A 13516-nucleotide genomic window follows, 5' to 3' on the forward strand; every position below is an offset into this window, starting at 1 on the left:
CAGGCCGACATTTTTTGATAGGAGTGACATGTCTCAACAACTATCAGATAGATTGTCACAAAAGTTGGTGCTGACGTCCATATTCCCCTAATTTAACTGTGGTAATCTCTCAATGTTCCCTCTAGTGTCCATGCAAATCTTAACATCAAGAATTGCTTGATCAAATTGCTTCTCAACCAAAAACTTTATGGCAAATGCCTTAAAGCCATTACATTAGACAGCCTGATGAAAAGAATACCTGCATTCAAATCAAGGTTCACAGCACTGTAATAACTGAAGCTGAGAAAATTGCAATGATCTTCAACGATGCACTTTTTTTCTCTGTTAATAACTTGGCTTTCAAGTTTAATATCCCTTCACTTCTCTGTGTCTCCATTCTACAGCGCTCCACGTTCTTCCCCTCTGAAGTTCTCTGAATGCAAAGAGAGTTAATACAACTCTTTGAAATATAGGCTATAAATAGGACATTTAGTACATAGGCCTACTTCATACAGGCAGAGGCTTATATTTCTCTTTTTTTATCATCTAACCAATCTCTGTATCAGCCTGAGCCTTCCTCTCTCTTATTGGAAATCTGCAAAACTAGTTCTTATTCTACCAGGCCGGTCCAAAACATATCAGTGACAAAACACACAGAAGAGAACAATTCTGTAGGTATAGCTGCTAAAACACATAAAACAAATGGTTTGTGGTTTAACATTTTAATAGCATTTGTTTAGAGTAGGATGTCGTATTTGAAACAGCCTGCATGTGTGTATAGTGTTGGTGGTGGGTGGTGGGGTGTAGCTAATGGGTTGCCAGGTTGGACTCTTGATCTTTCAGCTGGATGCCCTGGTTCAGCCTGGAGGTTCCTTCCTCCATTTGAGCAGATGGTAGAACGCACAGCACTCAGTGACCCCCTCACACACCCTGCAGCGGCTGAACATGTGTGTGTGTGTGTGTGTGTGTGTGTGTGTCCGTGTGCGTGAAAGCATGTGTGCGTGTGTCTTCTATTTGTTTCAGAAATTTTCATACAGTAGATATACTACATCATGTATATTCTATATGCCATACAAGTCAAGATTACATTGAATCAACCCTATAGGATTTGTGCGCATACGAGCACAATAGCTACTTGCACTTACACTCACCCATGTGTATATGCACACACGCGCTCCTTAACGGAAATTGACAGCCTGACACATACTTGCTGATATAAAAAATAGCATCTGCAAAGAAAAGAAAATGTGAAAAGATGAGGTTATAGTAAAGCACACACCTCTCTATCTACATCTCCCTCACAGAGACACATAGCGCAGCACAAAGCTTTCTATCCATTCTCCTGTCTCCCTCCCTCTTCCTCTCTTTCTCTTCGTTTCTCATAGTCTGCACCGCAAAGTTATATGAAGGGCATCAGGCAGGCCCGGCGAGCCGAGTGCAGAGTGACAGCGGCGAACGGAGTGATGGCTCGGCCCGATAAACACCCAGCGTCAAATGAAAAGGCTCTGCGCTTGCCATCATCCCCTGTCACAATGCAATTACTGAACAGAGTGATAGCAAGATAGCAGCCCCCACCGCTAGCCACAATGATAAAAGTATTGACTGATTTGATTGAATGATTAAAATAATGCAGACATAAAAATGGGGTGAAGATAGAGAGGGAAATGGCAGGGAGGAGAGGGAGCAATGGAGAGAGAGGGTAGGATGGGCCAGGCTGCCAAGAGTGAGGCTTTGTAGATATGATTATGTCATTATTGTGTGTGTGTGTGTGTGCAGATGTTTGCTTCATCTAAGGGTGCTTTTGGTTTTGTTCTTTTGTTCAATGTTGTTTCATTTCTCTGTCTCTTTCCTGTCTCTCTGTCTCTCAGGTTGCCATTTGTGCTGACGTGAAGGAAGTTCTGCTATCAGATGGGAACGAGAAGTCCATTCAGAGTATCCTTTCATCGTCCTCTCTTCTTCTCTTTCTATCTCTCTATCTCTGCCTCATTCCTCTGGCTTACATTTATTTATATGCATTCATATGGATTTGTTTCTGTGAGTAACTGTGTCTTTTCTATTGGGTTTTCAAATAGAAAATGTGTCTGTTTATTGATTCCCTTACATAAAAATCACATTAGTTCACATATATAGTAAACAACCACATGGACCCATGGCACACAATATATTAACATGATATAGATTACATTACATTTCTGATTTTCATATTGTACTTAAAATGTGAGACGTTTTTATTTAAAAACACAGATGACGTGACTTTTTTGTAAGGGACAACAGTTTAACATGTTATGTCACATGTGTAAGAGCATTTAACATGTAATAGTTGATATTAACACACAAGTGTCTTTTTCATACAGTTACATTTCACAAATCACAAATTTAGACACAAGGTTTTTGAGTCTGTAATGTGTGCCTTTATATATATATATATATATATATATATTATATATATATATATATATAGTACATTGTGTTACTGATTTAATCTCTTCCATGCAATGAGATCAAGATGAATTTCTTATGCGATATATTTTTCCAGTGGCCCAGCTCTAGCTATCCACTGTCTCTTTGAGGCTGTATCATAACTGCAAAGAATATTGTGTACTGTAACCTTGGTGTTTCAGCCCTGAAACCAGAGATTGTGTTGGAGTGAGGGAAGAATAGCCATCCACCTCTTTTATCTTTAGGCAAAAGCAGCAGATGGGGCACCCACAGTGACAAATATCCAGCACTAGTGCTCAACATGGCATCTACCAATCCTAGCTGCCCACAATGCCAAGTTAAGAGCACAGTAATTGCCATCCTGTCAGATTTTGTTTGAGACTTCATCTAATGCTAAGGCTAGGGTAAGGGCTTGATGAGTGTTTTGGAAGCAGGAACAATCAAGGTTTGTTTAAAATGTTTTTGTGTGTGGTTAAGGTTTAGGCCTATAATTAAGTTTTTGGGACAAATCTTTAGGTCCGATTTTTTTTTTTTTTTTTTTTTTTTTGGCCAACATTTGTTCTTTGAGTGGGTTATTGATCAGCTCTGTCAGCTTTCTCTTCTTTTCCATTTTACACATGTCCCCGCCTGATCTCCTTTGTAGCCTCTTGTTTTCCTTCCCTCTTTTTCTTTTCTTCCCATCATCTTTCATCATTCCTGTCCTTTTTCTCCCATCCTTCCAGATCTTGCTTTATTCACTCAACTATACAGACAAGAAAAAGACGCTCTGACTCATTACAGTTCTTTCACAAAAGCAGGAAATATAAATACACATTTCTTCCCCGTTGACCAACGTGGCACTTCCATATTTTGCTCTGCTTACAATATATCTGTCTCAGCCAGCTACAGTGCTCCTTTACTGATCACAATAAGACCAAACAATAACATTATGGAGCCTGTAAAGCACACACACACACACAAGGGCACACAAACAATACACCATTGACCAGCTGCTTTGTTTCACAGAACAAACACATAGAGAGAATTGTAAGTGAAATCATAGCGAGAATGGATCGAACACACACAGAAAGAGAGAGGGAGCGTTGAGAAAGACAAATAATTTGTTCTGGGCTCAGCCAAATTGGCCCATTCACACACTGCAGGCACCATGTGGCATTTCCTCTCACTGAGGAAGCTGCTGGTCTTAGCCTTGTGCTAATGGCCACTGTTTGTCTCGCATGGCCTTATTGTGGGGCTAGTGTTACAATAGAAAGAGATTGTGAGTTGTGATAGTGCTCAGTTTTATTCAGTGAAATAGATGAGAAGATAATTCAGAGAAAGAAGTTGTGAATAGACGACATTTAGTTACATATACTGTATCTAGAGAATAGATATTTCCCTTTCCTTAGAAGTTGTAGATCTCATTTATAGTGCAGAAACACACACAAATACATACCACAGAGAGGAGCGACTGTGCTGCTATGACCTTGAATACTCATGTTAAAAATCAATTGAAATGTTCCATTAAGAATGATTGATGCATGTCATTGGCTGCTACTTGTCTGCTTCAAGTGATGGGAGCAAATATTCCTCCACTTTAATGGTCAATAATACTCAAATCTCTCTCTCCTCCTTTCTCTCTCTTTCACTTTTTCCTCTTTATTTCGTTGTGTGTGTTTTCAACTTGTGTGCATGTGCTGACCTCTCCCCCAGTAGTGTGCTAGTGATGAGATTACAGTAAGCTGCTCTGCTCTTCACCCTGTCATCCCTATGCATAACACACTGATGCACAGTTGTCCAGTATTTGTGTGTGTGTGTGTGTGTGTGTGCGCTTACATTTGTGGATGTGTGCCTGTATATAAATGTGGGCTAACCTACATATTACTGTGTATCTGTGTCTGGGAGGCCTCTTTGATTTTGGATTGGCTCTCCAGCTATCAATTCATCTATCAACTTATCACACGTTCCTGCTCTCTCTCTCTCTCTCTCTCACTCTATCTCACTCTGTTTCTCCCTTGCTCTCTGTCTTTGTCGATTGGATTTGTCTCAGCTCTTTGCAGGCTCTAAAGACAAGGAAATCCTAATTGAATTGCTTTGCAACTCCACAAGCCAGTGTCTTAATAGACAACTTGACATCAATCGCCCTGCCTTTGTGCGTGTTCATCTGCATGTGTGTGTTTGTGAGAAGCGACGATGTGAGTGTGTATATCTGTGGTTAAAAGCCTTCCCATTGATCCAACTAGAGGCTGCTGTGATCTGCGTCTTCAGGCAGGCTCTCTATCCATAGAGATCATCTCTGGTCATTCATGCTTTCTCTATGAGGATGTCCACTATGTATGTTTTCACCTAAAGAGGGTCTTACTCAGAGTTTGCGTCTCTCAATAAAGCTCTGACACAGAACACTCCAAAACCATTGCATTTTTTGACGGGAACAATCAGTAGTGTGAATCTTCTGATTAGAAGATTAGAAGATGTAGATGACCAGTGTTTTTTTCCTTCATGCTCAAATCCACATTTCATATTTCAAACATGCTACAGTTCACACAAAGAAATTTTGATATTTGGCAGTACACTTGCATTTGTGAAAAGATGAAATTGAATTAGCAAATATATATTAAAATACACTCTACGTAGAATTTAATGTGATTATAACACCTTTCAAACTGTTCTGATGAAAAGAATATTTATTTGTTGAAAAAAAAACTGTAAGACGATCCTGGTGAAAAGTGATTCCCCAAATTATCTGCTCCAAACATTGTTGACCATATGTACTGTTTGCAAATAGAGAGAAGGTATACCGCATATGATATGGGATCTTAAAGTATTTCCTACAACCGAGGATGTAAAATGTTTGTCTGTGATGAATCCTTGACCATGGTGTGTCAGATGTACGAGGGCTGGCTGAGAGAAACAGGCAAGCTGGAAAGTTTGGGTCAACCCATGTATCTGCCAGGTGAGACCATTTTCATAGCCTTTATGGGAAGATGCATGACTTTTACTCTGGGCTCTTTATCACTGCGGTCAGTTAGAAAAGTGGAAAGCGTGCAGTGCTTTGTTGTAGTTTTCAAATATTTCTCTTAAAAGGGCACACTTTGACTGAGGCCCACATCATACTGTACTGCAGGCCAACGAGTAAACGTAACCTACTGTATACCGTGTAGTGGATGTTTTTACAGTGCCTTGAGCACAATCATTTTTAGTTTGGGTGGCCCCAAAGGGAATATAAATCCTAACCATGGCTGTATTCTAGTCATGCTCAACACAGATACAACACAACTAACCTTCCCACCTTAATGAAGTAACAAAAACAGACATAAAACTATATTAGATTAAAGTGCATGGTTTGTAAGGGACACAAAAGCTACACAGTTTACTGTATAGGCATATATGTATGTATGTGTGCGTTTTAATTTCCCTGTTTAGATACCTAAACCTATTCATCACCTGTACAGTATTTGACTTAACTTTTATTGGCTGGCATTTTCAGATGATAAATGGGAAATTGTTTTGTTCAATTTGTGCTGTTTTCCAGTTTCTGTGAGTGATGGGTTTTGGATCAGCTTCAGATGGACAACATGTCTTTTCCACCATTGTATTGTATGAATCTCTTGTACATACAAAAACAAATACAATCAAACCAGAGTTTATTTTTATCTTTAGTTATTTTTTTCTTACATTGCTATGCTTTTAAGTTTGAAAAATAAATGACAAAAGATCAAACCCTATGTGCTACATACTGCAAAGTAGAATACTCTGTGTGTGTATGTGTGTTCACACGCACAGAGTTATCCAAGCGAAATGATTCCCTTTGATAGGGAGTTCTCATCCAGAAACCATCAAGAGAACTTTCTACACACACACACACACACACACACACACCTCATATGCAAGACGGGCTAAAACATAGTTAATTGTTGTCCCTGTCTCAAAAAAGGCATTTTGCCATTGACTGACTGTTTTGCTCCCCTACCTCCTCTCTCTCTCCCTCTCTCTCCATTTCTCCCTCCTGCACATATTTACACGAGTGGAAGATGGAGTGAAAAAGTAAACGTATAATTAGGCTACATTACTTTGATTGTTTTCTTTTCAGATTATGCCTGCTGTCATCGCTGCACCGCAAGAGAGGGCGAAGGGCACGATGCGATTGGACAAGGGGAGGGAGAGGGAGGGGCGTGTCGCTTGATGGTGTGTGCGCACGCACGCGTATGTGTGTGTGCATGTGTTGGGACCTCCTGCCGCGAATCGAGATTGTGTTTCTAGCGGGGCCTAATGTTTTGTTTACTGAGTGTTAATAATGCCTAATTAATAATCCCCCAATCTGCCTGACAGAGAGAGAGAGAGAGAGAGAGAAAGAGAGGGGGAAAATGGTGTGGAAAAAGAGATGGAGGAACAGTACGCGGCGTCAGCACAGTCCATACACAATCTGGATCGACCAAATTACAGCCAAAGAAAACAAAAAACACATCAGCCACTGGTAATCTAACTACAAAAACTTTACACGTCAGTGCTGTTTAGCTCTGAGCAGACAGTGCCAAGTGGTAGGTTGTCTGAGTCACCAGTAACTGAGAAAAATATTAATGGAATATAGTCGTGACTGACCACAATCTGGTCACTGAGACTGGTGGACACAGACAAACAAAGAGCAAACTGTGTCACTTCTGCTGACACTGAGACAGAGCAACACCTCTCGCTCAAATAGCAACAATTGGACACAATCTCCACCAAACTGCCAAACCTAAACTTACCTGTGGAAGAAGCTGACATTGCCATAGAGGCACCAAAATATGTCTGAGCTTTGAGGGAAAGCCAGCAGAAGATCAGTCACCTCTATTATTTTTATTTTATCTCTTTTCTTTTATGGTTCTCTCTGTTCTGTTGATATAAGTATAGCTCATCCTATTGCATATATATTTTCTTTTTATGGTGTTTTTTATAGTGTATATAGGATTTTATAGTATATATTTTATAGTATTGCACAAACTATTCATCATCTTTTTTTCCTGCATTCTGAATCACTATTCTTATAGTGTAAACCATATACAACATGTTTTGGCATTGGTCATTCCAATAAAAAAAGAAAGAAGGAGAGGGAGAGGACTGTGGATATTGAATAGCAACATGTATGGATGTAGCCTTTCTCCCTGTGTGTGTGTGTGCGTGTGTGTGTGTGTGTTCACATGGTGTAAATGTCAAGTGTCATGTCAGAAGCTCCCTCTCTTTACCTCGCATATGACACGCTGTCCCTCCCCGACGCTTTCTCCAAGTCTCTGCTGAAGCAGAAAAACAGCAGGGGTCAGAGAGAGAGGTGTCAGGGAGCAAGAAGCCCAAAGTGGTGGAAAGCGAAAAGAAAAGATGCGGTGAAGGACAAAAAAGACGGACAAACCACTGTTGCTCGCCGCGCAGTTTCACAAATTCTGACTTTCTTCTGTCACCAGCTCTGCAAAATACTTAACTCTGTTTTCTGTTTTCTGTGTGTGTTACAGGGTGGTGAGATGGGATTGTGAGTCGGACATTTCAGCACTAGAGGATCACTTTGACATCGTCATGTGTGCAGACTGGTAGGTGCACACAGACACACACACACACACACACACACACCGACACAGAGATTTATCCCTGTGTGTGCGTCCATGACATTAATTTTCACTTTTGCGTGACAGTCCTCGCAGGGCCCCCCACCAGCGCCTGGACCTTCCCCACCTTTTTCCACACACCCACATATACTCACACACTCACACACTCACACACATACATACATATGCTCAGATGCCCGCCTGCCTCCATTTTACACCAAATTGCCTCGTTTTCATGCTTGGTGTCCCAGCAAATGGATGACTTAGGCAAATTGCAAATAATTGCGCCTTGACAAGGAAGGAGACACAGTAAGATAAAGAAAGAGTTTAGGGCGGATGGAGGGAGGAGCAGAAATGGAGATGGAAATGGAGAGATAGAGCAACATAAACATAACAATTAGCCCATCGGTCATTGAAATGTAGATCTTGTGGCTAATCAAGAGTTACATCTGTTTTATTGCTCAGTTGTACAGTGTGAAATGAAAAGAAAACACATCAGAATTTTTAGTGTATTCTGCACCATGACTTTCTTGTAAAAAATATGAAATAAGGTAAGAATGATCTGGTGAAAGAAATTGTTGCTCTGAAATGTGATTCAAGTTATACTGTATGTGCTATCAGAAGGGATGATTTGTACAACCTTGACTTGTTTATATACTCAGAGAGACAGGACTGTATGGATAAATAAAAGTGTAGGTAAACCTTGCTTATTGCAACTACTGCATCCAAGGCCTGGCTACATACCTCCTTTTTCTGAAAGACAAAAAAAAAAAAAAAAAAAAAAAAAAGAAAAGAAAGAAAAAAATCAAACATGATCTTTTATTGACTCTTTATCATCATTTTGAGTGTGTCAAAATAAAAAAGAAATAAATAATACATTTAGAATTTGTTTGCTTGTGTGCCTACACTGTAAAAAGTGGTATACTGGTATACAAAAATACCAGCTTATATTATTTGACATAAAAAAGTATTAGACAATATTAAAACTTTATTATTTGATTATCATTATTATTATTACTCATTATTATCATCTTTAAGAACACTGAGTTGTGCACCAGCCAGCTGGGCTTTTGCTCCAATACAAGTGAGTGAGTTATGCTAACTTAGAATCTTAAGCTATGATTCAGTACAAAGTGAAAAAGTGTAATTATTTGGAGGGTCCAGCCTTGTTATAGACCCTGGGTGAGGTCCTGCTGAGGTACTCCAATGCTCATGTAGGTAACACACTGTGGTACTTGTCGTGGTAGCAACCCAGCCTTCATTAGTGGTGAAGGGAGCTGATGTCCATCCCAGAACACCTCAAAATCAGCACAGATATCAGGAAGCCAAGACAATGTGGCTGTTGAAGCAAAACAACAGGCATGAACAACAGGTGTGAAAGGAGTTCATGCAGGACATGGAGTGGTACTTTAATTTGGCCTCAGCAAGATTCAGGCAAACCTTTAGACGACTCTGGAGGGAGAGGCAGGGGCTTGCTCAGATCATTTTAGCAGGAAAAGAGAACTGGTGACCTTGACTGGTGTTATTGTTGGATGACGAAAGGAACACGTTGAGGGACTCCTGAACTTGACCCTCACACCTTCTGTGGTTAGGCCAGAAGACTCAGAGGAAGCCCTCTGGTGGAGGTCATTGAGTCAGGCGAAAAAAACCCCCCCAAAAAACTCTGCAGTGGTGAAGTACCAGTCGATGAGATGCTGCAGGCTCCAGATGGTGTTTGGCTGTCTTGATTCATGTCTTTGCTATATCGATGAAGGTTGAGCTTGGTGTGTAAGGACTGGAAGGCAGATTTTTAGATGTGAGTAAGCGGCATTTATGTCCGTTTACCCTCCACCACACCTGTACACTCACATTCACACACGCACATAAAAACACACACACACGGCCCACTGCAAAGATGGACATGTTTGCATGGTTAAAGCAAAAGTACTTTTGACTATTTTCCAGCTTCATAAACACTGAACAAAGTCAACTTGTGTACAGCATGTGTGTTCCTATCTGCACGAATGTGTGCGTGTGTGCTAAGTGCAGCATTAGCAAACGAAGTTATCATTATTGTAATGTCATGGTCATTACCGGTAATAGTCAGGTACAGCAGCCAGAGAGAGAAAGAGAGCAGGCCACTAATAGAGGATATTTTACAGTGGACTAGTATATATGCATGTGTGTATGACAGATAGAAGCAGATAGTGTGAGAGCAGAGTAAATTGCATGTGAATTTTTGATATCATGGGTTCTTCAGATTGCCCATTTCTCTCAGCAGAGATGCATGCTTTAGCCATGGGTCTGTACATGTGTGCGTGCTGCAAGATGTTTTTGTGTGTGGTGCCATCTTTTCTGTGCGTGTATGTGAGTGTGTGATAATTGCAGTGGTGGTGGTTGAAGAGTGATGGCTGACCGATTAACGGGCACGTCATTGTGATGATCACCTGCGAAAAGGTCAACAACACAGCTTCCACTCAGATTAATTATAGCTCCTACCAGTAGCAATGGAACCACAGCTGAGAAGAGAGGAGGGAAGTGAGGAAAGGAGAAGGAGTTTTGTGAAGCGTTGTGTATCAGTCCTGCATTATATGCTAACTACTTTGGATATTCTGTCTATTTAAGAGGGGGGTATTATGCAAAAGAAGAATTGTGGAGTCTTGGAGTGGATTTTGCCGTTAGAGATGTATTTAAGTGCTGTTAAAGTATGACTGTCGCACTGCTGACTGCTTCACCAACTTTTTAACATGATGAATTTGCATGCACCACTTGAATAAGACATTATGATCTGCCTCTCTGTGTAATGTCACAAATGAGAAAAATATAATTCAAGGTCTGAATCATAGGTTAGTAAATTGTAGAGGTCTCAGCAGAATCTCCATTGATTAAAGACAGCGCTATGGTTATGTAAAATAACTTCTGGTGAGACAGAATAACCTTTGGTGGAAAAAAAATGTCCCTATTGTCCTTCATATATATATATGTATATATATAATGTAGCCTTCATTTACAGTAGTCATGCTGATTTGTCACAAAAAATAGGAAAGTTCCACACCACTGCTGCTGGCAGTAATTTTAGAGAATGTTTGGTATTAAACCTCTTGAAATACACTTCTTGTTCTTCTTGATCTATACTGTTCTTCTGTAAAAAGTGAGCCCATAGGACAATAGTTTTGTTTCATTATTGGGCCTCTAGTGGGTATAGTGATTATAACAGGAGCAAAGGAGGAGGTTAGGTGATGTATTATAGAGCGACAAAGTCCATCTTAAGAGGAGGCTGGGGTGGAGTTCTCATCCACTGAGAATGGACATTCTAGTGGAAACAGGAGACATCTTGTCTCCAGCGGTGAATGAATGTTTAACTGTTTCATTATGGAGATCTTAATGTCTCATCAGTTTTCCAAGAGTATAATCATTGACAGTTGATATCTAAGAGAGAAAGACAGACAGTAGTGCAGGAATAGTGGAGCACTGTGTGCCTCCTCACATCTACAGTACAGTCTGTGTGTGTGTGTGTGTGTGTGTGTGTGGGACAGAGAGAGATAGCGAGGGAGAGAGATATAGAGAGAGGAGAGAGAGGGATTCCTGCAGTGGGCATGTGGATGGCAGAGAATCCTTGGCTGGGATGTTGGCATGTCTGCTTTTTCCAAAAGCTGTCCATGTGTGGGCACTGAGATAAAGCCTTGTTTGTGTGTGTGAGAGTTGTGCAAAATGCATATGTGTGCATTTTTCTATTTTTGTACTATATCTATGTCATTTGCATCTTGTACATTCACACATGCACTTTTTATGCACACACAGCTCTTTTGTGTTACACGTAAGAGCTAACTTTGGCTACATTACGATACACACACACACACACACACACACAAAACTCAAAGATGTCTTTGTTGAAATCTCTATGTGATAATTAGGCACAGTTGTATCACCCTGGACAGTATGTAGTTACAATCTGTGGCACTTTTGATGATGTTTAGACAAAAAAAAAAAGGTGCTTGTAGATCATGAAGGATCTGAAGTTAGTTTTGATGCTTTATTATATTCTGTTGGAGTCTGTTGTGGAACATATTGCTGATACAAATTAAGTTAATATTTTACTGTCTGTAGAAAAAACAACCAAGTAATTTATTCAGCCAAGTCATGATTTATTGCATTTCTTTTTCTCCTCATTCAGTAATGATTCTTAGAGGCATTTACTTATAATTAAACAACTGTTCGTTTCCAACACATATATAGAAGAACTATTTTCTTTTGTTTGTCTTTTCTCTGTCTCAATCATATAATTTCTTGCAGAATTGCAGTACTTTTTTTCTTTTATTTGCCTAATGAATCAGTGTCAGCCCTGTTGTTTTTGTGTCACACACAGTGTTAGTCCACACTGAAATTATTAGAATTTTGTGGACATTATGGAACCATTTTTGTTTTTGATCACACTAAAGTAATAAGAAAATTCTTTTTTTTTATTGAAACTGATAAGATTTGAATAAATGATAAAGACAGTTTACAAAAAATATCTCAACCCTTTTGTGTCATCTAGGCTTAACTGTGCCACTGAGAAATATTGAATCAACATGTCATAACTTGTGTTGCTCAGATCTCATTCATGTTCCTGTTAACAGTGCTGATAAGTATTCAGAGATGCTATAATTCTGAAAAAGAAAAGCTGATAGCTGATCTCAGTGGTATGTTAACTGATTTTACTTAGATTCAGAAAATATGAACAAAAAAAACACAAGGTGTTCAGCCTTTTTACCACTTCAGCAGAACAATTCTTAGAGGCACGCTTGTTGTCTTTGCCAAGAACTGTGTAAGTCACTTTCTAAGAATGTGATTAGCGTAACACATTCAGCCACACGCGCACACACACCCACGCCCTTGTATACTCCAGGATGAATGAGTGAAAGCAGTGTTGTGCTGTCTGACAGTTTTGGTATTAACTGTTTTTTTAAAGGGGTCAGGTTAATACACTTTCTGCACTGCAGTCCACTAGCTCTATATTTAGTGTTAGTGTGTGTTGTACTCTAGGTGTACTTTTTGTGTGTGGGTTTTTTGTCGTTGTTGTTGTTCTTAAATGGTTTAGTCTTGTTTTCCCATGTATCAGCGCATGTGTTTTTTTTAAAGTACAGTAGAAGAAGAAAATACTTGTAAACAAAATTCAAAGAAAATAGGAATCATACTGAAAAGGATTAAAAGAATCACTCAGTCATGTTAATCTGATCAATAACAGAAAAGTTGTTGTTTCAAATCTTGACATTGATGAGAGGGTTTAGTACAAAACAATTGATCTGATTTTGACAAAATGGGGGATATTATATCTGTCTTGCATGTTTTTCTTTGGCTCATTTTGGATTTAAGGACAAAGAGGTGATAACAGACACCACGAGTCATGAAACAGACTAATATATGATACTGTAATTACGCTATATGTCATAAAATTTGAAATAAATAGTTAGGTAATATGTTTTAATGTCCTAGTGCATAATACATACACTCTTGCATCTTAACCCTTAAATTTCCTCTTGGGAAACTAAGGTGCGGTAGATGATGTCATGTGTTTCAATGGTCTC

General features: G+C 39.6%; 1 protein-coding gene across 1 annotated transcript in view; it reads left to right on the forward strand.

Moving 5' to 3' along the window:
• LOC108896236 (calmodulin-lysine N-methyltransferase) overlaps positions 1-13516 on the forward strand; it is a 100992-nt gene that overhangs the window by 72190 nt on the left and 15286 nt on the right. The window contains exons 6-8 of the mRNA XM_018695272.2: positions 1848-1911; positions 5284-5350; positions 7881-7955. Of these exons, the coding sequence (XP_018550788.1) occupies positions 1848-1911; positions 5284-5350; positions 7881-7955 (206 nt within the window). The remainder of the gene's footprint in view (positions 1-1847; positions 1912-5283; positions 5351-7880; positions 7956-13516) is intronic.

This window comes from Lates calcarifer, linkage group LG16_LG22, assembly GCF_001640805.2.
Source record: "Lates calcarifer isolate ASB-BC8 linkage group LG16_LG22, TLL_Latcal_v3, whole genome shotgun sequence".
NCBI classification, from domain to species: domain Eukaryota; kingdom Metazoa; phylum Chordata; class Actinopteri; family Centropomidae; genus Lates; species Lates calcarifer.